General features: G+C 36.3%; 4 protein-coding genes across 4 annotated transcripts; 2 read left to right on the top strand and 2 right to left on the bottom strand.

Moving 5' to 3' along the window:
• Positions 1-8801: 8801 nt before the first annotated feature.
• Positions 8802-9251, bottom strand: LOC147483765 (uncharacterized). The gene has a single exon (XM_086579638.1). The coding sequence runs from the start codon at positions 9249-9251 to the stop codon at positions 8802-8804; it is 450 nt and encodes a 149-aa protein (XP_086435764.1).
• Positions 9252-11791: 2540 nt separating this feature from the next.
• Positions 11792-12774, bottom strand: LOC147483764 (protein trichome birefringence-like 16). Its single transcript, XM_086579637.1, has 3 exons — positions 12517-12774; positions 12305-12365; positions 11792-12051 (listed from the first exon to the last, which is right to left on the bottom strand). The coding sequence occupies exons 1-3, from the start codon at positions 12772-12774 to the stop codon at positions 11792-11794; spliced, it is 579 nt and encodes a 192-aa protein (XP_086435763.1).
• Positions 12775-16549: 3775 nt separating this feature from the next.
• LOC147483763 (B3 domain-containing transcription factor VRN1-like) lies at positions 16550-18775 on the top strand. The gene is made up of 4 exons (XM_086579636.1): positions 16550-16842; positions 17641-17944; positions 18043-18215; positions 18539-18775. The coding sequence occupies exons 1-4, from the start codon at positions 16747-16749 to the stop codon at positions 18773-18775; spliced, it is 810 nt and encodes a 269-aa protein (XP_086435762.1). The 5' UTR covers positions 16550-16746.
• A 1112-nt stretch (positions 18776-19887) lies between these two features.
• Positions 19888-22580, top strand: LOC147483762 (B3 domain-containing transcription factor VRN1-like). The gene is made up of 4 exons (XM_086580541.1): positions 19888-20071; positions 21521-21863; positions 21942-22084; positions 22195-22580. Exons 1-4 carry the CDS (start codon positions 19955-19957, stop codon positions 22426-22428), a joined length of 837 nt encoding a protein of 278 aa, XP_086436667.1. The 5' UTR covers positions 19888-19954; the 3' UTR covers positions 22429-22580.
• The last annotated feature ends 3068 nt before the right edge of the window (positions 22581-25648 follow it).

Below are 25648 nucleotides of genomic sequence, written 5' to 3'. Positions count from 1 at the left end.
GGGAACGGTCTGCTCATGACGAATCCCATGACTCTGGCAATATTATTCAAACGGCCCAATGTACTCACCCCCATTATCCGAGCGAATACACTTCAACAACTTCCCAGTCTCTCTTTCCACCATGCTGTGGAATTTCTCAAACACGCCAAGTACTTCATCCTTGGTCTTCAAACTATAGGCACATATCTTTCTTGACGCATCATCAATGAAGGTCACGAAGTATGAAGCTCCTCCATGGGACTTCACTTTTATAGGACAATAGAAGTCTGTGTGCACTAGTTCAAGGATATTGTCCTTTCTGTGAGACGGGAATCTTTGGAAAGACACTATGTGTTGCTTTCCTACCAAACAATGAGTACATGTATTTAAATGTGTACATTTAATGTCTGGTAAGGCCTTTTGCTTAGCAAGAACTTCCATCCCTTTTATGCCCATGTGACACAGTCTCTTGTGCCACAGTTCGGAGGAAGCTTCTTCTTCGCACAGATTCATACGCTTTACACAAACTAGCCTGTGTTTTGTAAAGAGAGCAAGTTTTCTTCCCTCTGGCTGCTACAATGGAACCTCTGCTCAGTTTCCATACCCCGTTACCAAATGAGTTTACAAAGCTATCATCATCTAACTTTCCAACCGAAATTAGACTTAGCCGAATGTCAGGGACATGTCTTACATCCTTGAGTGTCAAGGTGTAGCCGACATTGGTTTCTACATGAACATCTCCAATGCCTATAATCTTCGAGACACCACTGTTACCCATCTTCACTTCACCATATTCACCACCACTGTAGGTAGTGAAGAATTCCCTGTGCGGTGTGACGTGATAGGATACTCCTGTATTTATCACCCACTTTGTATCCTGATATGAGGTACTAAGACAGCACACACCACAATCTGACACAATTCCCACTAGGTCGTCGACTAGTGTGGTAGTATCTCTGTCTGTGTTTCCGTTCCTCTGCACCATATCTTCATGTACACAGTTATTCTTCTCATCCCTCTTTAGTGTTCTGCACTCATATCTGAAGTGGCCCTTGGTGGCACAATAGTAGCATTGCCTCTCTGCCTTAGGAGTTCTAGCTTCACCCCTAGATTTACTTCTGTCATCACCTGTAGAACAAGATGGTTTTCTGTATCTATCTCTCCCCCGTTTCTCTGTGACAAGGATCTCTGAGTGAGAGGAGCTTCCTTCTGAACTCCTTCTAGTCTCCTCATTCAACAAAGACGTGGTAGCCATCTCCATGGTAACAATTCCATCCTTGGATGCTCCGTGTAGAGAGACTGCTAATGTCTCCCAACTTTCGAGTAGAGAGCCTAATAGAAACAAAGCCTCAACTTCGTCTCTCAAATCAATTTTCATCAAATGCATCTGATTGATGGTATTCTGTAATTCGTTAAGATGCTTAGACATTGAAGAACCTTCTTGGTACTTCATGTCGGCAAACTTCTTAACGACCAGCACTTTGTTTCCTCCCGACTTCCTCTTATAAAGGTCTTCGAGTTTCTTCTTCAAGCCAAAAGCTGTTGTCTCTTGGGATACATGGTGAAAGACACTGTCGTCAATCCACTGTCGAATGTACCCAATTGCTTTTCTGTGAAGCTTGCTCCACTTAGCCGCAGTAACCGTTTTCGGTCTTTCTCCTCCATTCTCAATGGGTTGGGCCAAGTCATTGTAATGAAGCAAGTCTTCCATCTTGGTTTTCCAAATGGTGTAGTTCTTCCTATTTAGACTCGCCATGCGAGTGTTCACGGAATGGTCCATTTCTACAAGTTATTTAAACTCAAATCTTCTCTCAAGAATTTTGTCAAACACCTTCCGACCAAGATTTGGATAACACCCTAGGCTAATCTAACCAAGGCTCTGATACCACTTGTTGGGGTTTATACCAATATCAATCAATTCCCCCACTACACAGATAACTTGTATTTGAACTCAATTCAACTCCAGACAAATTCTAAATATCAACTATAACATATACTAAGATGTCCAACTCGTTAAACAACTATTAACAACAGATAATAATGTAAAACAGTAAAAGCAAACCACAACACAAAGATTTACCGTGGTTCGGCCAATGGTGCCTACTTCCACAAGAGCTAGTCCTTTATAAAGTGGGAAGAAAGATTACAATCTCTTCTTTCAATCTCTCACCTTACTAGATCACTCTTATCTCTTTACAGGGTTGTCTCTCTGTAAAAGTTATCTCTCAATCTTGATAGCTTTCAAAATTGGGTTTTCTCTGACTTTTGCGCTGCCTCTCGTGTGTTTTCTGGGTGTTAGGTTTTGCCAAAAACTCTAACTCTTATTCAAAACTCGCAGTCCCAATTTTCTTCTGAAAATAGACTTGGGCGTGGGTCGCGTCTCGGGCAAGACCAAGTCGAGCGCGGGTCGCGCTGAAGATACTGGAAGTCTTCTATGGCATGGGCGCGGGTCACGCCTTGGTCAAGGCCAATCTGAGCGCGGATCGTGCTCAAACATTTCCACGCATAATGAACTCCTTTTCTCTCTCCTCATGTGAGGGATCATGACCCCTTCCTCGTATTACCTTTTATTTTTTTGTTAGTAATTAAAGTGTTTTGGTAGTTAGTACATTTCCATTAATTTTGGTGTAGTCCAATTTACATGCACGTGATTCCCAAGTGCATTTGATTAATCAGAAAATGTAATTTGTGAATTAAGTGTATGTAGTATGATTGTATAAGAAATTGAAGCTTAATAATAAGTGGCACTTTGAGCGTCAGTAAAATTTGTTTGGGTGGCATTACCTTATATTTACTGTGAATCCAAGAGAGCAGAAAGATGATGCTGCAATTTTAACTGTTCTACAATAATTTGTACACATGGCTTTGAATTTTCGGTATTAATGAAACTTGTAGGGGGGTTTGAATAGTGAATTGTTTTGGTGTTATGAAACTCCAAATGGATATTGAGGAACCGTAATTATGAAACTACCATTAAGGAGGAATGTGGAGGATATTTATCTGTTGGATTAAGATTATACCTGGAGTTTTGCTTTCAGGATTCATGAGTAACTTCGAGGATTTATGTTATGGATTATTCTATTCATTGAAAACTAACTTTGATACATGCACCATGCAGAGGATCCCTAAAAGGTTTGTCTGCAAGTATGGCAAGTATCTGCCTGATGTTGTTGCCCTAAAAGATCCCAGTGATGCAGTTTGGCATGTTGAACTTAAAAATGTTGATGGTGATGTTTGGATCAGGAGTGGCTGGCAGGAATTTATAGAGCATCATTTTATTTGTGCTGGGCACTTTCTCATTTTTAAATATGATGGCAAATTGCAGTTTTATGTTCTTATATTTGATATGAGCGGTAATGAGATAGACTACTTACCTAAAGGACTTCATAATTATGGTGAAAAATGCTGTGTGCCCGAAAAAGAAGGTGAATATGGCACTGATGTGGCATTGCTGGACGTATCATATCTTCTAGTGAGTCTTCAACTAACTTCTTGTTCACATGCTTCCGAGTTTCACCTATATATATTGTATCGATCCAATGCAGATGGAGATGATTCAATTTCTAAAAGAAGATCATCTAAAAGAGCTTCAGTGACTAGGATACCTGTGAACACTGAAGAAAAAGATGGAGTTATTCAGAAAGCTAGTTCATTCAAGTCAAAGTTTCCTTTCTTCAAAGTTTCAATGCAACCATCATATATGAAGGGTGGATATGTGGTGAGCTCTTTACTTCGCAGTTGTATGTAGTTAACGTTTTCATTTTGTAGAAAAAAAACAAAGATTGGAGGAAAAAACATAAGAGAAAAGAATAATGCTTGGTTTGATAGCGGAGGAATATAGTCATAGAGAAAAGTTTCCCTGTAATTTTTCCCATAAACTCGTTTGATACGATGATTAAGGCTTGGCCAGAAGTGACCCTACAAGAACTTCTTAGACGCTAGCATCATCATAGTAATGTAATAAACCTACTAGGTAGGCCTCCTGCATTCCACATATAATGTGCACATCTCTTCTCAGTCGAACCTATAGTAGGTGCTAAGGCAACCCTCCCATTCATATGGCCATGGGGAAATTGCCAAACTGGAAAAGTACTTCTTCATTATGCATTCTAGTAGCCTGTTTAGCTGTCTCGTCTTTTGAGAAATTGGCTTCCCTCCATGTGGAGCTCAAAACAGTCTTTAACAGCATTCATTCCATCTCTTCTTAGTCTGCCATGTACGTATACAGTTAAGACTGGGTAGACTTCAAGTTATATGCTACACCTCATTTACAGTACACATGATTAGAATGAGTGAAGTTTGTCTGATTCATCTTCTTCTTTTCTTTTTCCATTAAAATTCCAATTATTTATTTTGCCGCCTATGCCAATCTCATTCTGCAGGAGATATCTGCCAGAAGGGTTAGACCGAATAAGAATTCAAGCTTCTGATGGGAGAAGGAAATGGCTCGTACAATGCTTTCCTAATTGTGGTCATATGAGATTGAATAATGGCGTGGCTCATTTTATGTTGGAATGCAATGTTAAAATTGGAGACACCTGTGTCTTTGAACTAATAAAGAAGAAGGATCCTGTGCTAAAGGCTAATATATTGCGACGGGATTAATTGCAGATATGGTACCATGAGCCAAGCATTTGTACAAAGAATCTCTTTGTAATATAATGTTGACTATTTCTGTTATTGTCTTATTGTCATATAATGTTGACTTTCCAAGCATTAGGCTTCTCTTATTGTCTATTTCCTTCGCAGTGCAGGTAACTCTGTTTCTTTGTTCTTCGATTGTTTGGATTTGTTGAGGGTGGTTTGCATCTGTTAATAAGGAGCGTTATTTTTGTTCCACGCATTGTATTACCCAAAGAGCCAAGGCGCCAACCAAACTTGTGGGCAGGGAATTCCCGCTGCTATGACCTTTTTTAAGCTTTGTGTTTGTATTGTCTGTTTCATTCTTAGGAGCAGGGTGTGCTATGCCTGTTAGGCTACTACACTCCCCATTCATATACAGCTTTCTACACTCCCCCTCAAGTTGGTGCATAGATGTCAATCATGCCCAACTTGTCAACTGAGTTGTCAAACACCTTGTGGGATACACCTTTGGTAAGAACATCGTTAATTGCTACTTTTGCGGAGGTTAAAATGCAAACGAAAAATTCGAATAACCTTCCCGAATTTTAAAGATTTTCTTTAATAAAATGACAATCAACCTCCACATGTTTTGTCCTATCATGCTGAACTGGATTATGTGCAATTTGAATGGCGGCTTTATTATCACAATGTAAATCCATAGGCTTTTGAAGTTCAAAGCCTAATTCCATCAAGACAGTACGAATCCATAACAATTCACATACTCCCTGTGCCATACCTCGAAATTTAGCTTCTGCACTCGACTGGCAACAACTTTCTACTTCTTACTACGCCAAGTGACAAGATTTCCATCGACAAAAGTGAAATATCCTGATGTAGACCGTCTATCAGTTTTATCACTAGCCCAATCTGCATCTGCGTATCCAACAATATCCAATGCATCATACTTTCCAAATAGTAAACTTTTGCCAGGTGCTTTTTTCAAATACTTCAGGATACGAAAGACTGCATCCATATGTTCTTCACTAGGACAATGCATAAATTGACTAACCACACTCACAGCATAAGCAATATCAGGTCTGGTATGAGATAAATTAACCTTCCTACAAGAAGCTGATACCTGCTTGTATCTGTAGGAACTTGGTCAGAATGAATGGCAAGTCCGTGATTCATCTCAATGGGTGTCTCCATCGGTTTGCAATCCAACATCCCGGTTTCAGCAAACAAATCAAGGACATACTTCCTCTGTGAGAGTGAAATCCCCTTTTTAGACCTTGCAACTTCAATACCCAGAAAATACTTCAGTTGTCCTAGATCCTTCATTTCAAATTCCTTCGACAAATACTTCTGCAATTCATTTATTTCCTTCGGATCATCTCCTGTAACGATCATATCATCAACATACACAATTAGAATTGTAATCTTACCATCCTTGTGTTTGATAAACAAGGTATGGTCAGAATTGCACTGTTTGTACCCAAAAACTTTCATTGACTGTGTAAGTCTTCCAAACCAAGCTCTTGGAGACTGTTTCAGGCCATACAAAGCCTTCTTCAGTTTACACACCTTCCCAACATCTTTGGGATGGTTCTTCACACCTGGAGGCATATCCATGTATACTTCCTCCTCCAAGTTCCCATTCAGGAATGCACTCTTCACATCAAGCTGGTGCAAAGGCCAATCTCTATTTGCTGCAAGTGAAATTAAAATCCGGACTGTATTGATTTTCGCTACAAGTTCGAAAGTCTCCTCGTAATCAATTCCATAACGATGTGTGTATCCCTTGACAACCAATCTTGCCTTATATCTATCAATAGTTCCATCTGCATTAAGCTTCACAGTAAACACCTAACGACATCCAACAGTCTTCATTCCAACAGGCATATCAACTACCTCCCATGTTACATTCTTTTGAAGGGCTTCCAATTCTTCATTCATTGTTTTTTTCCATTTTGAATCTTTCAAAGTATCTTGCACGTTACTAGGAATAAATACAGTAGACAATTGATTTATGACAAGTGCATGGGTTTCAAAAAGGCTATGGTTAGACATAGAGTTAGCTATAGGGTATTTAGCATTGGCTTTGATGTCTGGTTCATACTGTTTCTTAGGAACTCCCTTACTAGCTCTTTGTGATTGTCTAGGTTCAAGACTTTCTACCCCAACATACTCATTAAAGGTTATAGGAGGTACCTGAGGCGGAGCATTTAGATCGAGATATTCAGTTATTGATGTAAAAGGGGAAATGTCGTGTACTACAGTTTCAGATACATCCGGATCATGTGCTTCTATCTCTACTGTTACAGGATCAATTTCTGCTTCAGGAACTTCAAATCGTTCCTCCAAGTGTTCCAATTCTTCAAAGACATCAGGATTCCCTTCACCGCCACTCTCCCCTTGAAGGGAAGACTGAGAAACCCCCTCTGAGTAATACGAGTCTGATTCATGGAATGAGACATCAAGAGATATATACATCTTGGCATTAATCGGATCATAACACCTATACCCCTTCTGAAACTCAGCATAACCAACAAAAATACACTTTTTCACACGAGGATCAAGTTTACTTCGTTCTGGTTGTGGGATATGAACATAAGTTGTACATCCAAACACCCGAGGCTCCAAGTTAGGCATAGATGGGATGGACAAAAGTGTATGGAGTTTCTGATAAGGATTCTGGAACTCAATTACCCGTGAGGGAGTACGGTTGATAACATAGGCTGCTAATTTCACTGATTCACCCCAATAGGATCGAGGTACATTCATGCTAAACAAGGAAGCACGAACAACCTCCAACAACTGCCTGTTCTTCCGTTCGACTAAACCATTTTGTTGGGGGGTACCAGAATTGGAGGTTTGATGACGAATTCCAATTCTTTTGCAAAATTCAAACATGAGGCCATTCACAAATTCTCCGCCATTATCAGACTGAAAGACCCTAATAGATTATTGATACTGCGTCGCCACTATTTTCTAAAAATCAGTAAACATCTCATATACATCACTTTTGTTTTTCAGTAATGACACCCACGTTATGCGAGTGCAATCATCAATAAAAGTCACATAATATCTAGCTCTAGAAAATGAAGAAACTTTGGCAAGACCCCAAACATCAGAATGAATTTTCATAAAAGGAACATGACATCTATTAATACTTGGTGAATATGAAATACGGTGGCTATTGGCCAGTTCACAAATGTCAAAATGAAACTCAGACTCACTAACAACTGAAAATAACTGAGGTTGCAACCTCTTCAAATAAATAAAAGATAGATGACCTAACCTACGATGCCATAACCACACAACTTCTTTTGCATTCTCGACCCTATTAACCTGATTAGCTTGCCCCAGAAAATTCTTTTGTTTCTCACCAGTTTCTGTCAAGTCCAGGTAGTACAATTTCCCCTTTCTAACACCATAACCAAGAATCTGTCGAGTCAAAATGTCCTGAAAAACACAGAAAGATGGATAGAATGTCACAGTACATGCAAGTGCGAGGTTAATTTGACAAACATACAATAGGTTATAAGCAAGGGATGGAACAACTAAGACAGATTCAAGAGTGAGGGTTTTAGATAACTCAATAGACCCTTCTCCGCTAACCGGAGTTGGAGTACCATCAGCAGTAGAAACAGCGGTCTGAGGTGAAGGTCTAAGACTTTTCACAAGGTTAGGGTCATTTGTCATATGGTCAGATGTACCTGAATCAATTATCCATGTATTATTCGAAATAACCTTATCATTCATACCTGATTGCGCAACACTAGCCGAAATAACATTAGTAATGGCGGCCTTGCTTAAATTCTTTCGTGGCTTCTTCAAGAAGTCCCACCAATCAGGATAACCAATCACTTCATAATATCTCTCCTTGTTATGGCCCAAGTCTTCGCAAACACCGCATTTTTTATCTGCCCAAGGATTTGATTTACCTTTAGGATGGCGGACCGTGGAGGACCAAAAAAAATTGGAGGAGTTGTCTTGCTATGAACAGCCATGACAGAGGATTCAGTTGATACAGAGCACCCCATAGCCTGTTTCTCAGATTGTACCTTACGAATGTAAGCATAGCTTTGTTCCAAGAAAAATTTAGGTTCTTTTCGAAGGATCTCTCCACGCACCCGATCATACTCCTGATCTAGGCCACATAAAAACATATGAACATGCATTCTGGACATCGTGGAAGTTTCATGGACTACAGCTTCAACACTGTTATTCTGGGAGGTCACCCTCTGATCAATCTCCTAGAACATAGCCACCAATTCGTTGTAATAGGAAGGAATAAGTGTCCCATTCTGCTTCGCTTCAAAACACTTCGTATTCAATTCAAAAATTCGAGTTTCATCAGAGTCATCATAGAAGGTCTTCTCCACAGCCTCCCAAATATCTTTTGCAGTAGGAAGATGAATATAACGGTTCATAAGAGAAATCTCCATAGAATCAATAAGCCAGATTTTTACATTTTCATTATTTGTTGCCCAAACTTCATATTCGGATGAATTCATAAGCGGTTCAACCTTTGCGCCAGTCAAATAACCAAGCTTTCCCCTTGCTCCAATCCGCATCCGCATGAGAGGAACCCAGATGGTATAGTTGGACTCATCTAATGGAACAGTTTTTGGGAACGCTGGGTTGTCTTGTGGGGTGTAGTGGTGATGAATGATGCTTGAAGAATTGTTGTCAGATTCAGCCATTGCAGAAAAAAACGATTTAGGTTTTTGAATAAAATAAAAAAAAAATAAAACTTTGTGAGAAGGGTTTAAGATTCAAGAATTCAATAATGGATTTAAGATTCAAGGATTCAATGCAGCGGATTTCAATGGTTTGGCTTCGATACCATGTCAAACCAAAGGATTCAATTCAATTCAGTGTATATTTACTTGATTGAATTCTAAAGAGATTACAATTGTTTATATAGAGTTTACAAAATAGGAAACAACACAATTCGGTGGCTTGAGAAACACAGGGCGCGGGTCGCGCTCTGTTTAGGCTAGAGAAGGGCACGGGTCGCGCTCTCGCTATTGGACATCTCGAAAGCTTGAGGCGCAAGTCGCGCCCTATACACACTATATGTGAGCGCAGGTTGCACCTTATACACAGAAAGCAGAATACAAGGTGAACTTGGACCTAGTATAGTTTCCTAACAGAGGACTCTTTAAAGCGGGAATGCATGCCGCAACTACAATGTGTTAGACACCAGATTGCCAGAACCATCTAGCCCATGGAATACGTACATGTGGCTGCAGCACGACCTTTTCAAAGAATCTAGCAGAATAGGCTGTTTTTTTATAAAATTATGGGATTATGATTAGATCATTAGACGTCATACTCATTCTTGAAGAAGTACCTACCAAAGAGGTTGGAGAATTTCAAATTTCAAACTTCAGATGGTAGAGAATGGCCTTTGAAATACTATTTGAATGGCAATGCTTTGAGAATTAGTAAGGGCGTTAGTGAATCTGTCTGAGCTGATAAACCAGCAAATTTAATTTGCACGAAAAGTTACAGCATCATATCGTTTGCAATACTACGAGAGATACGGAACCATTTAAACAAGCAATAGAAAACGGACAGACTTCTTGTAATATTATTTCTTAGAACACTTTTGGGTACTTTATGCTGCTCGTATTGTTTATTTCCTTCTCAATTGCGACAAGAGTTGGGTTGCTACATTTTCCAATTTCTGAGAATCTTAAGCTGCTCATCCCTTCTTGGTAAAAAAACAAAACTAAAAGTCTAAAACCACCCAATTAAACGGTCTATGCTACTTAGATAATCCTAAGCAATTAAAATTGGTTTTCGAAACTAATCGGTTGAGTAGCGATATGCGATTAATCGGTTAATCGGTGATTAATCAGTTATATCGGATGTATATATTTGATGTTTTCAAAATATATATTAGTATAATCATACCAAATATTTCTAAACAGTAATCCGAGATACAACAAAAAATATCAAATTCTCATAATCATATCTAACTAGCTCAATTTTGGAGTACTACATATATGTCAAACACAAAAATTACTTTAAATATTTAAAGGAATAAAGGGATTGAGAAGCGATAATATTTATTTGAGAGATAATACAATAATTTGTATATTTAACTTTCATTAATGAGGTGAAAATAAGTAAACTCTTAGCTTTGTGTATTGATTGGTTTATATTATTATTAATACGGTTTAAGAATCTAATTCGTTGATTTTACATATTTTTTTGGATGGAAACCGATATTTTTAATAATTTTTTTTCTCGGTTCAGCGAGAAATCGGTCATCTTGGCCGATTAATCGATCAATTTGGTGATTAAATCGGTTCGGTGAGAAAAAGTAAAAAAATCGGTAAAAACTAATCAGTTTACGAGCGATACGCAATTAATCGGCCAATCTCTCTATATATATTATAGCTCTCCCCTCTTCAATTAAGGAAGCGTTTCTAGAGTGTCCACGTGTAATAGCTAATTACGAAAAAGTAGGAGTGAAAAAAGAATTTTTTGTTTTACTTTAAAAAAAAAACTATAAAATCGCAAATAAAGTTGGAAACATCCTAAAAAATTGGAAATAAACAAGGGCGTAAGTAGAATAAGAGTCCTAAAGCTAACCTCCCTCATTCTACTTTTGTTAGTTTCACCGAATATACAAACAGTTTTCTAATCATAGGCTTCTATACTTACAAACTACAATCTTCCATTCGCTAATTTGTTAGTTTAACCAATAATGGCAGACACTATCCTTGAATCCCTGAGAGCATATATGTTTCTTATCATTACGTTTGTTATATAAGTAGGTATAGGCAGTGGGCAACAATGAGGAATGGGAACATCCGCTCGAACACTAAAGATGATATGCAACAACCGATTGGGGAATGCAACAACCGATTCGCAGCAACAAATAACGCATAATCCAAGACGTGAGACTTCCCTGCCTTCAAGTTTATCTTCCATGCATCTTATTAAATTCTAGAGTTGAAATTGCGAGAAAAAGTTTCCCTCTGTGAGATTATAGAATATCGGTGTGGCTCCGCATCAATCTGGAAGGACTAGAAGCTGTATTGAATAGTTGGTTGGGTGTGACTAAATTGTTTAGTGTTTTTGTTTGATCAGGGACTAGCAAGACTGGGTGTTAGATAGCCTACAATTGTGCACTTAGGAGTTCGTTCCAAGTATCAGGAATCCCAGGTAGGCACCTACATACCCTATTTAGGTCTAATGTTGTACTTTGATAAGTGGCCTTCATCTTTTAGCTTAGATACAACAGTAATATCCAATATCGCAATAATATGGTGTTCTCAGTAATAGGGTCATTAGAATCATCTTGCAGGACCTCACTTCCACCAGCCAATGGAGTGCTATTATCACATGTCCCTAAGTGTTCCAAATTTCCAATCCCTATTGAAAATTTTTGCACCATTTCTACCATTTTCTTATCAGTGTTAGGCCTACCATCAACATACATCACCCAGCGGTTGCCTGCTAGCTTACCACTATTACAATGATGCCCTGTAATCAGTGCCAAGACATCAAATTACCACTATTCTAATGATGCCCTATAATCAGTGCCAAGACATCAAACGTGTGTAGTTAGCCGCATAAGAATGTCGCTGGACGATCGAGATGCAGGGCATACTCAGTTTTTTTATCAGTAATCAAAATGTGATATTTGGTCGTTTCCAATCTCTCAATATCATCATACTTTCATGCCTTTGCTTAATTGGTATTTTGTAATAAGTCACCAATTTGAGCGCTTTTTAACCCGACAACTCGGAAGAGACTTCGAATTTTACTGGTGTCTTCACCTTAGCATTGTTTTCTCCCTGATTATATAACGATCAACATGGTGTCAAATGTATTTGACTTTGTTTTGGTGTGAATTGTATTTGACAGTATCAACTATCCTTGGAGACCAACTAGATTGTAAATATATCAGACAAATGTTTTCAACTCACTAACCGCAGTATTACTTACTTCCACCAGTAAGCGACGAGTAATAAAGAATGTCCGTCTTGCTGCTCGGGAACCGATAAGCCCAACCATCAGGATGTCTATGAATAGCACCACGAGCTTTGACGAGGCCATGCCATAATTGCTTTTAATATTGTGAACATCTGGGATCTCTTCACCCCCAGTAACCATAACCATACGTACTATAAGTGATTGAAAATGTGGCCTTCCTAAAGAATCCCCTATAAAAGCAATAGTTTTGTCCTGTATCCTAGACCCCATAATCACCCTTAGAAAACTCACCAACACATTTAGTCAAATTATTGGCCTGTCTTCTTGCAGCAAAAAATGCACACACATTTGGGGTTCCAATTGGATATCCATATATAGTATGTATTAAGTAATCATATCACTAATTCAGTGGCCAGAGCTGCAGGAGTTGTTGCTAAAGATGATCGAGAAATGCTTCCAAAATCAGCAGTCAAGAGATTCAACGCATCGTCTTCGGAAAAAACACAGATAATTTAACTAACCAATTGATTTGTAATGGGGTATTAATCTCCCATGGTGTATCTCTATAACACATAATTTATCACTGCATAGTAAAAGAGTGAAGATACAACGACAATAGTACAACGAATGAACAAATAATTTTAAACAGACAATAGGCTATATAATAATATATACAGAATAAAATGTAATCTATATAAAAAAAATAGGCTAAACAATATTATAGTAGACAAAAGGACATAAACCAACTTTTAATCCAAAACATTAATACGTAGAAACCAACTTCTAATCAAAAACATTTTTTAATTCAGAGCAACACAAAGCAAACAATATATTATTGAAAGAGGTTAGATGCATTATTTATTCGACAGAAGCTTCCAACCAACTCAATTTTTAAATTAACTTACTTGGTCAAGCAAAATGCGACGCTTATTCAACCGAGTCTTCAATTTAGTTCGGACTTTATCCAATCATATCATATCGTTAATCAATTTCACCAATTCCAATAAATTTCACCATAGCAAACAATTGTATGCAAATGCATTGAACTAACTTCAAAGAATAATTCACGGGGAATCGGAAATTGGATACAAATGCATTGAAAATAAACCTCGAAGAATAATTAACGAGAAATTGAAAACTAAATAAACTTTGATGATCCCATAAAGTGAATCATGTATAATTTTTTTAATGTCATGTTTGCAAAGATACTACATAAGGATCAATAGAAGTTGGTGTGTAGGTATTACACACCGCCTTGGATAATTAACGGGAAATAAAAAACCAGATGCAAATGCATTAAACTACCCTCAAATTAATAACTAACAGGGAAACGGAAACTTGATGCAAATGCATTGAGCTAATATCAAATAATAATTAATAGAAAATCATAAACTAGATGCAACTGCATTGAACCAACCTCAACGAATAACTAACGAAAAATCGTGGGAAATCGGAGACTGAAACAAATTTATCGAACTAACCTCAAAGAATTATTAAAGAGAAATCGAGAAACTTGATGCAAATGTAACGAACTAACCTCAAAGAATAATTAATGGAAAATTAGAACATGAATGCAAATTCATTGACCTAAACACAATGAATAATTAACGGAAAATCAGAAACTAGATGCAAATGCATGTAACTAACCTCAAAGAATAATTAACGATAAATAGAAAAATGGACGAAAACACATTGAACTAGCCTCAGAGAATAATTAATAGTAAATTAGAAACTGGAGGCCAATACATCGAACTAACCTCAAAGAATAATTAACGAAAAATCGAAAACTGGATAAAAATGCATCGAACTAACCTCAAAGAACAATTAATGGGAAATTAGAAACTTGATGCAAATGCATCGAACTAATCTCAACAAACTATTAATGGGAAATCGAAAACTGGATGCAAATACATCGAACTAACCTCAAATAATAATTAACGAAAAATCAGAAATTGGATGTAACGACATCGAGCTAATCTCAAAGAATCATTAACTAACATGAAATCAGAAACCAGATGTATAATCGCAAATACAATGAACTAACGAAAAATCGAAAACGGGATACAAATGCATTGAACTGACCTCATAGAATAATTAATAAGAATCGAAAGCTGGATGCAACTACATCGAATTAAGCTCAAACAGTAATTAAAATGAAATAAAAAATAGGATGCATATGCATCGAATTAACGGGAAATTGAAAACTAGATGCAAATGTAAGGAATTAATCTAAAAAATAATTAACAATAAATAAAAAAATTGGTTGCAACTGCATGGAACTAACCTCAAAGAATAATTAATGGGAAATTGGAAACTTGATGAAATTGCATTTAACTAACCTCAAAGAATAATTAACAAGAAATCATAAAACTGGATGAAAATGTGTTGAACTAACCTCAAAGAATAAGTAACGAAAAATTGGATATAAATATATTGAATTAATCTCAAAGAATAATTAACAATAAATCGAAAAATTGGATGAAAATGCATTGAACTAACCTTAAAGAATAATTAACTGAAAATTGGATGCAAATGCATTGAATTAACCTCAAAAAATAATTAATAGAAAATCGAAAATTGTATGCAAATGCATTGAATTAAGCTCAAAGAATAATTAACAAGAAATCGAAAACTGTATGCAAATTCATTTGATATAACCTTAAAGTATAATGTTTGGATATGTAGTGGAAATGCCTCGACAAGTATAGTTTTGCATTTAAAATATTGTGTGTCATATCTATTTTCATATGATTGGAATGTTTTGCTATTCCAGTAGCTTGAATTTGATCTTTGCCTCATCGGGCATTCTCACAAAACTCCAATCAAAATTCTATTGTTGAACAACAAAATGAAGTAGAAGGGTTTTATTATTAAATGTGGTTTATTTTTTTTATTTTTTTTTATTTTATTGAGAGTGAGTTTTTCATGTTGCAAGAAATTTAGATGAGTGATCAATATAATATTCGATCATATCTCATAGTTCTACATAGTTGCAAATAATTTTCAGAACAACTTAATATAAAAGCACATATATAGTTTGTCTTTTCGCTATCACTAAGTTATTGAAAATAAAATAGCTTTTAGTATGATCTCTGATTTATCATAAGTAAAAGTTAATAGATAAATATAATATTAATATATTTTTTTACTCATACATTAAAACGAAAATAAAAATATATGTTTTTTTTCAAATTATAAGAAAAAAAAACATTTTGACACCCGTTCGTAGGACGGGTTCAAAAGCTAGTTAATCCGATATTGATAGCATAGAGTTAATCACAATGACCTACTCATTGTTTCATTGTGTGAGTACCCTGTGGCAGTGTGGCCTGCGCTTAAGTTGGCCAGTCTTGTTAGCTACAGTATCTAAACTTTTAAGATGGTGTAAGTACCTGACCAAATGGCAATATAAAATGGAAATGAATTCACAGTTCAATCTTTCCTTACGTTTCGTAGCACAAAAATGTGGTTGGGGCTTGGTACTTATGGTACGTATATACAAAAGGTAAACCTGTAAGAAAGATATCGGAGATTGTAGTGCAGATATAATAGTCATGTGTGATAAACCGTGGACAGTGAAGTTTCTCCAAATTAGGTTTCTTTCTTCTTTAATGAGTGTGATACCTTAAAAAGTGCATTCCATCTTCATCATGAAGTACAAAGGTTTGATGCTTTGAAGCTGGTTTAATGTTCTAGTCCTGATCATTGTGCAGATGATGATGACACGACACAAGACTCCTTCATCTTTTACTAACTTAAAAACACAAGCCAGTCCACTTATTTTTCTTGTTGGAAGCTAGCTCATCAGGCCAGTCCACTTTTGCCTTAATAGTCAAGGACCAAAGTCCAAAGGTCCATAGTTAACCATTTCTTGTTGTGGCTTTGTTCACAAGTCATTTGGAAGCAAAGTCAAAACAAATGAAAATATTTTTCCTTCTTCAGAAACATGAAGTTGACCGCAAGTAACTGGCCAGTTTCAATTTCTGATGAATTGGATGGTGCAGGGTAGCAGTTCTAGTAGTACTAGAGATACTATAGTCCTTCTGCATGAAACAGAACATCACTACAAACTAAATCAGTGCCTACATTCAATCCACGTGTTTATGTACTACGTACAAATCCACAAAGCTAAAGAAGCACAGGCCAAAATCCATAAAAGCCATTTGAGGACTAATACCATTTGCTCTTTGTTCTTCACAAATTAAGAAAATACATACTAAGTTCTTGATCATCCATAACAAAATGATGCACCAAAAGAAAACCCAAGAACAGATCACAAGAAAGGAGTCATCTTTTTTTAAGATTATTAACTCTTCCATCATAAATGATCGACAACTTGTAAGAATTTCAACCCGCTTCCTTATTCGAATTGTTTTTTTTTCTGTGTGGAACTTAATAGTTTGATATCTTGGTTTTCATTTTTAATTGTGATAATTTTATAATGAATCAAGTCCTCATTGTATAGTGTTAATGTTAAAATTTTGTTTGTTATTGGCTACTAATTATATTTGAGCTTTAAGGATGTGAAGTTTATAGTATATGAAATGATTGGATGGGACTTAGGAGGAAAGAATTCATGTTCGTTCTTTGTTAACTTTTAGCACATATTACTTGCATCTCTAGTTCCAATCTTAATCAGTATAGTCTAAGTACATACTGTTATGTTTGTGCTTAAGTAGATCAAATGGAAAATCTGAGTATTTCTTTGAGATACAGAATTAGTGATAATGCTAAAAACTTATAGTAAAGTATTCCATAGGAATATGTTAAGTGAACTCATGTCTAGATATGCATTATGTATTGGACTATTGGTAAACGCATGGTAGGAAGCTCTGAGAAGAAGTTATTTGTTGCTGAAACATTCTGATTCATCTTTGCTTCTTAAGGATATTCACATGGAAATCAGGCCGACAATGGAATAACTAGTATACCGTACTGGGATCGGAGCTAGCTAGCTAGGTTTGTATAATAGCAATTGAGTCGGTATATATATTCAAAAAAAAAGTTTACCTAAATAATACTATAGAAGTGAACTCGATCATGATTCCATGAATATTCTAAGGTGCAGTAACTTCATGCTATAATGTCTACTATACAGTCATAAAAATAAAGGTTACTTAATGAGTGTGCATGCAGGGGATCCCGAACAAGTTCATTATTCAAAAACTGGGTAAGAGTCTTCCATATATTGTAGACTTAAAAGTTCCTACTGGTGCACTTTCGCGTATTGAATTGGAAGAAGTGGATGGCATTCTTTGGTTTCAAAAAGGTTGGCAAGAATTCATGGAGCAATACTCTATTGATGTAGGGCATTTTTTAGTTTTTAAGTATGATGGAAAATCTCAATTTTGTGTTCTGATATTTGATATGAGTGGTAATGAGATTCTCTACAATGCCGGAGAATCTAGAAAGCGCAAGGAAATTACTGACTATCCTTCTAGTAAGCATATATATCAAACTCCAATTTAGTTGTTTTTTACTTTTCACATGATGCTCTGGATATCCAATAATTACCATTACTGTGTTTGTTAAATGCAGGTGAAGATGATTCAATTGCCAAAAAATATTCACATAAAGAAGCTTTGATGATGAAGAGACGACTGAAAAGTCAAGCGAAAGATGGATCTATTCAAATAGCTGGTTCATTCAAATCAAGCTATCCTTACTTCATAATTTACATGCAGCCTTCCTATGTGAATGGTATCTACATGGTGAGCACCTTGGTTTATAGTTGTTTCCTTTAAGACTTTGTAACACACCTTCATTAAATCTTGTAAACTATGTGCCTTAATATAGCATACAAAATCATATATCAAAGAGCTGAGGAAAATTTGTTTATTACTTGCTTAGAGTAAATGGTAACTTAACAAGGTGCCAAAGCTGAAATCAGTTGGCAATAACTTAAAGTCTTAAACGTGACCTCTAACAAGCCGAAGTTTGAATACCATGTCAAACCACAATGTTATAGAATTTGTGAACACGTACAATGTGTAAATGACTAAATGGCGTTTTATTTTCCTTTTTCGTTTTGCAGCCAATACCCAAAAAATTCTCCAAGAAGTACTTGCCAGAGGGGTTAGACAGTTTAACTATTCAGGCTTCAAGTGAGAGAAGGAAATGGCAAGTTGGATGCAATCTGAATAACACTCACATGAGAATGTGTAGAGGGTTAGCTAAATTTATAAGGGAAAGTGGTGTTAAACTTGGAGACATCTGTGCCTTTGAGCTTATAAACAAGGAGGATGCTGTGCTGAAGCTTAACATATTGTAATTCCTTATTATATTGTAATTGTAATTAACGCCTGCCTAACTTGTGGGCAGAGGTTCCCTCTTCGATCAACTTGTGTTAGGCTTATGTTATTGTCTATATTTCCTTTTTAGTGCAGGTAGAATCTGTTGTTTTACTCTAAACAGTCTAAAGACTTATTTGGATATTATTGAAGGTAGTTTTTCGCTCGATCAATGATCATGCATGTTTGTTTTTAGTTTAGCATAAATAACTCTCTGGGATGTTTGAGATCGAAATGAAAAATTATATTTAAGACCACCTGCTAAAAGGTGGAACACTGAAAATGATGAAAGGAAATTACATCAACTCAACAAGCTAGATGTCATCTAGTAATTTTATCGAAAAAAAAATATGTTAGTAATTAATTTCGAAGAATTAATTTAATTTGAAGTGCCTTTTTCCTCATAAAACATTAACGAAAGGTTACAGCAACGTGACCTTCAACTCTAATCTTCACTTGAAAACTAAAGGGCCTCAGCCATATTGTGCACTTGAGTTGTACTTCTGTGAACATTAAGCAATTCAACTATGTCGATCGATCAGCCCTCTTTTGCATTTCTTCCTTAATTTACAAATGATCATTCCCGCATAAATAATACACCATAAAGCCTCTCATCTAGCCTTACATAGTTACATATCAATTTTCTTAACATCACAAATAATGCCTCCAGCACTATGAGTCTATGACTCTGTGTGTTAGACTTTCCGAATTTAATCACAAAACTAAAGAAAAACAAATTGGATGGAAGTTTTATTTATTTATTGTGTTTTTGGTTTAGTAGTTAGTACAAATGTGAAATGTGGAAAAGATACGTGCCATGCATGTACGGGTTAGTCTGGTTGGCAGGTGAAGTTTCAGTACAAATGTGGAAAAGATACTTGTATTTGAGCTTTACATTCAAGTTAACAATTAAGTACTAGAGTTATAGCCCTTCTGCAGTAGTACGTGCAGTACTGTTTTCATCAGCTTGACAACACACACGCCAAATGCTGGTGATAAGCCTTTGTTTTTGTCCTATGGTCAAAAGTCAAAAAACCACAAAACCATTTGTGATTTGTTGTTGGGGGCTTGTGGCCTTACTGTTGTTGTTTGCTCTTAATTTGTTCGTCTTCTGAAGTTAAAAAACTTATCACATCCTGCAACTTCTTTACCCATCCAAAATGCAGCATGGTTCAAAGAAACACCAAGAACATATTACTAAGCCGGGTGGTTCAGAGGAGAAGGGGCCATCTTTCTTTAAGATTATAAGCTCTTCCATCATTCAAGGCGGACAACTTGTAAGAATTTCACCTCCTCTTTTCTTCAGCATCAGTAGTTTCAACCTATTTTCTTTCTCTGTGCATGGAACATTAATTACTTTATAGTATCTTGTTTTTTGTCTGGGATGTTTCTATAATTTCAAAGTCCTCTGTTTGTTTGGTTACTGAATTCAACATATGAGAATGTGAAGTTTATTATATAAAATGAACTAGATGGGACTAGGAAAGGACTCATGTTAGCTCATTTTGTAGGAAATTAGCTAGAGACATTGTAATGCTTGTGCTTAAAGTGATCGAATTGGATTGTTTGTCGTTAAGTTACGTAATTGTTCTCGAGATAAAAAATCAATCTTTTTGCCTTTCTTGGTGATAATGTAAACATGACGTGATTAACTGTAGCAAAATTTTGGATTATCTGCCTATTTAAGATACGTAGGGAAAAAAATCCATTAGGAGTTGGTTAGGTGAAATTGTTAGATATATGTATGGTTAATGTATTGGATAAGTTATGGAAACATTCTGATTCTTCTGTTGCATCTTCTTTGTTTCGCGAGTATTTTTACATTGGAAATGAGGCGGAGGATGAAATTCTATGAATATTTTCTCACTGGAGTATTTCTATCACGTCAAAAGTGGATTTTAAATTTATAAAACTCCCACGCACTGAAATCAATATTCATTGTTGTTGCATATGTACACTACTATATGGTATTGGGAGGTTTCAATAGAACTGAGATGGTGATCCAAAACTCGAAAACCATATTGCGCATCCTTTTGCCGCCAATGAGGAGGATATGTAATGACCTACTTTGAATAAAGGCCTAACAGAAATACTGTTTCATTAATGCCCGATAGTGTCTGTTGAGATTTTTAATCCCATGTCGGGTATCTAAAGCCCTGAATGAAAATGAATAAATTCGGGGCTACTCCACTTATTGCCAAAATAGTATTGAGTTGGATGCGGAAGTTTAACTTAATAATACTATGAACTAGGCTGATCATATATATGATTCCCTCAGAGAATTTTAAGAGAATACTACCAATTAACCTATATGACATAAAAATATATGGCAAAAAGTCCCCAATCAAATCCAAACTGATCTGCATGATCAACTCCCAAAAACCATAGCTAGCTAGACATAATAGACCATGTCTTAATTGTTTGATGCACAAGAAAATGGAAGCAACAAATCTGCATTTTGTTTGCAGGCATTGAGAAACCAAAACTACCCCATGTCTGCAACCAGACATCTGCTAATTTCTTTTCTCAGTCATCTGCCAATAGAAACTCTTAGTTTTTCTGTTGCAACTATGACCACTTAACCGGCAATGTAACGTTACACTCAAAACAGAACCGTTTCTTGCAGTTGGCATACCTTGTCATTTACGATCAAATCTGAGCAATGATGTCAAACAAATTAATCTTAGAAATGCCCGCTTATTACTTGATGTCTGTGCACCTTGCAGGAGATCCCGAAAAGGTTCATTAGTAACCATGGGAAGCGACTGCCAAATGTTGTAAACTTAAAGGTTCCTAGTGGTGCAGTTTCGCGGGTTAAACTGAGAGAAGTGGATGGTAATGTTTGGTTGGGAAAAGGGTGGCAGGAATTCATGGAGCGACATTATATTGATGTTGGGCATTTTTTGGTTTTTACCTATGATGGTGAATCTCAGTTTTACGTTGTTATATTTGATATGAGCTGTAATGAGATTCACTACTTCAATGACTCCAACAATGCTGGAGAGTCCAGTCAAGTGCTGAGAAAAGGTGAAGATGGTAACCGCGTGGCAGTTTGTCACCACTCTTCTAGTAAGTCTTTCAAACTAACCGACTAGTCATTCCCATGCCATAGATTCTGAATAACATATTTTGATTGCTTAAATGTAGATGGAGGTCATTCAATGAAATACATGAACACAAGGAAATTCATACGCGCTCAATTAAAGCTTCAGGCAGTCCGTTCTTTTAAGTCGAACCATCCTTTCTTCAGAGTTAAAATGAGACCATCATATGTGAATTCTAAATATGTGGTGAGTTGTTGAATATTATTTCAGACTCTCATACTTTCCCTTGTTTTCAGTGTTTTTGTATATACCTTTTCTTTCTTTGTATAAGAATGTGTTTCTTCTTCTTTGCACAGCCTATACCAAAATCATTCTCTAAGAAGTACCTACCAAGGCGGTCGGAGAATTTCAAAATTCAAGCTTCTGACGGTAAAGAATGGGCTGTTGGCTACAATTTGAATAAAAATGGCATGAGACTCGGTAAAGGAGTTAGTGCCTTTCTATCGGGATGTAAGATTAAACTCGGTGACATTTGCATCTTTGAGCTGGTTAACAGGAAGGAATTTGAGCTGAAAGTTAAAGTATTTTAACAATAGTTGGAGAAAGGTAAATTTTGCTACACAAGTAGTAAGATGTGGAGAAGACTATTCCTTTTGTAATATTAAGTTTTAAGACCGAGCGTGTTAGGATACTTTTATTGTTTATTTCTTCAATCCTAATATGAGAATCTATGTCATTAAATTTAGACAAGTGAAAAATTTTAGACTTGTTTACTTCTAGGTAGATTTAAAAAGTTTGTAGTCATGGAGGATTGGTCAATCTTGAGTTTTAAGAAAGTGAGCATTATGCATGGTATGTCATTTTTTGCTCCCAGCGTTCGTGCCTCCAAAATTCAAGACACGTATCACCAGTTCCACAAAAAAGGGAAGTTAAGAAAAAATTTCAGTTTTACTGATTTGTCCTTCTTAAAAAAAAAAAAAACAAAATTGGAATACAAAAAAAAAATTTGAACAAAAAGATAAAAAAGATCGAACCTCTTCATCTTTTTTCCATACATATTTCCCAGTTCTCTTCTCCAATCCAAAAGCGAACACTTCTCTCTCATAAAAATACTTCCTATGCATGCATGACTTGTTTAGGTGAAACAAACATATACCCAAAGTTTGTCAAGGTTTAAAATTAGTATTTGAATGAGAAACAATGATCCTACTTTGTTGCAGATTTCCTATTGAATTTCGATGGTAATAACATCATTTTTTTCAAAAGGTTCGGTTGTTCCTTAGTTGTTTGACATAGTAACAATGCATATTTGATTATCAAAGATGATGTAGGATCAACCAAATCCTAACCCCCGATAAGAGATAAGCCAGTAATGAATACATAGTTAGGAGGAGGGACAAACATGTAAATGGAGAATCTTCTTTTGTAGCAACTAGTGATACGTGTGTCAGGAAGGGCAGCTGGACAGGAATGTAGTTGATACAAGAATGAATTTCCTGGCATAATTCCCAGTCCTTTTGAGCCTATGTCGACAACAGAATCGGAATAATCCTAGTTATGATCGAGACTCTCGATTCAGGAATCATAGTGATTAGATGGGTGACATATGTAGTTTCGTGAAAATGACTTACAAAGTTTCACTAGTCTCAAACTCCCAATTGACTAGATAAATGTTGGGAAATTTTACTAGGATGTAACACCTCAACCTAGTTATTCTCTATCCCAAATTAAATAATTTCAATGGAGCTCACACCAAGGAAGTCACCCACCTAAGAATCTTAGTAGTTATCACAACAACTACCTAGTAACAAGTAAAAGTAAATGCAAAGAGACACAAGATTTAAAGTGGTTCGGTAAAATGTTATCTACATCCACACAAAAACGAATTTTTTTTATAGTAAAAATTAGAGAGTTTAAAAGAGTTAACTAGAATCAAGAACAAACAACCTCAGTCAAACCTTAGCTCAATAGAGCTCCCACAATTCCCATGAAATGAGTCTCCCAAAGTTAACTCAATCCTAATCTTAAGTTTGTTTATATAGGTGGGGAGAAGATTTTGTGAGAAAAAATGGGCTTGGAGTGAAATTTCAACAAACGGTCAAACTTTTAGTACATTTCGTCAAGACATTCTTGATCGGTAACCAAATACGGAAGGGTGAACTAGTCTTACCCCCCACTAGATGAGCCAATTAGGATTCCCCTCCCCCCCAGATGCGAAATTAGGGTCTCCCCCCTAAATACACGGTCAACTTGGTTTGACCGTTAATTTTCAAGTCAAACAACTAAAATGATATAAATGCCCCCACCTAATTAAAATTGAATATTTTCTTTTTGAAAATAATGAGGGTATTTGTGTAATTTTCAATTGTTTGACTTGAAAGTTAACGGTCAAACCAAATTGACCGTGTGTTTAGGGGGGGCAGAGCCTAATTTCCTAATTGCCTAATCTAGTGGGGGTAATACTAGTTAACCCAATACGGAAAGTGCTTGTCAAAGTCGGTATCTCTCTACCGTCCAAAATCAAACTCCAAGTCTATTGAAAGTGTGTTAAGGGACGACTTGGTACTTAGATGCTGAGATTTCAGCAACTCATTGCCGATCATTCTTCTCCAACTCGGTAGTTCACTGCCATCCAAACTTGAGCCTCGGTACAACTGTTAGGTGGTCACCGGAGCAAAGCTCGACGGTTCCACAAACCTAACAATAAAGGGAGTCTGAGCACCTATGAATAGGCCTCCAATGGCCTACTGTTTGAAAAATCAAATTTCTGTTAGCATCACTTGCTGCTACGAAATTTGAGATTATAGCTAGAAATACTTGTTTATTGTCAATGTGTGAACGTGTGGTTGATCAGTTTGGCATGTGAAATTTCACTCAATTGGGCTCTTTCATTTTTAATGGGGGTGGCTTCATTCAATAGTATTTTACCATTTCCAACATGAAGTTGGTTCAAGTATGTGTCCTTCTTCTGCAGCCTGTTATAAATATTATGAACCATCTTTCAAGGGATTCTGATTCAAAATTTGACAAAATCTACGTTGAATAATACTAGATACGCTTTTACCTTAAATTCTTTTGCCTTTCCTTCAAACCCAACGGTTTCTTGATTTGCTCTTCCTTCTATCTCTTACATCGAGGGTGGTGTTTGAGTTTGACTCAAAAACTAGATATGGTGAAAGTTCAAAAGAAGGGAACTTCTTTTTCGTCTGGTGTTGGTTGTCATTTCTTCGAAGTATACCTCCCTGAACATAGCTCCCAAAGGCTGGTTAGTATACTCTGTTTCTCTGTTCTTTCTCTTGAATTTCCAAGTCCATAGAATTGTTTATAGTTGTAATCAAGAAAAATCCATTTCATATTCAGCCTGCATTTTGTAAACATGAAAAAATATGTGGTAGGGTAATTGTATTGAGCAAAGTGAATACAAATATGTGAAATGAGTAGTAGACTAGTCGTATGAAATGTTGTAAACTTGTAGTTTGTTTTGAGGACATGAACATTCAAAATAAAGTACATTTCAGATATTTTTTTTTCAACATGATACCATGTTTGATCTTTTGCGTTATTGGTTTTTGTTGTAGAAAATACCTACTGCTTTTGTTGACGGCTTAAATGGAGGGTTACCCAAAACGATCATCCTCAAAAGTGCTCTTGGGAGACTTTGGTCCATTAGAGTAAAAGAAGTTGAAGACTTCAGACATGATTGTTCTTTAAGAGTGGGAGAATTTCTAGTGTTCCGTTATGATGGAAATTCTACTTTTGAAGTCATAATATATGATCACAGTTGTTGTGAAGGGGAAGAGGAGTTAGCTG

This window comes from Coptis chinensis, chromosome 8 (assembly GCF_015680905.1).
Source record: "Coptis chinensis isolate HL-2020 chromosome 8, ASM1568090v1, whole genome shotgun sequence".
Taxonomy (NCBI): Eukaryota; Viridiplantae; Streptophyta; class Magnoliopsida; order Ranunculales; family Ranunculaceae; genus Coptis; species Coptis chinensis.
The sequence above is the reverse complement of the archived record's forward strand: the minus strand, read 5'-3'. Positions and strand labels throughout refer to the sequence as shown.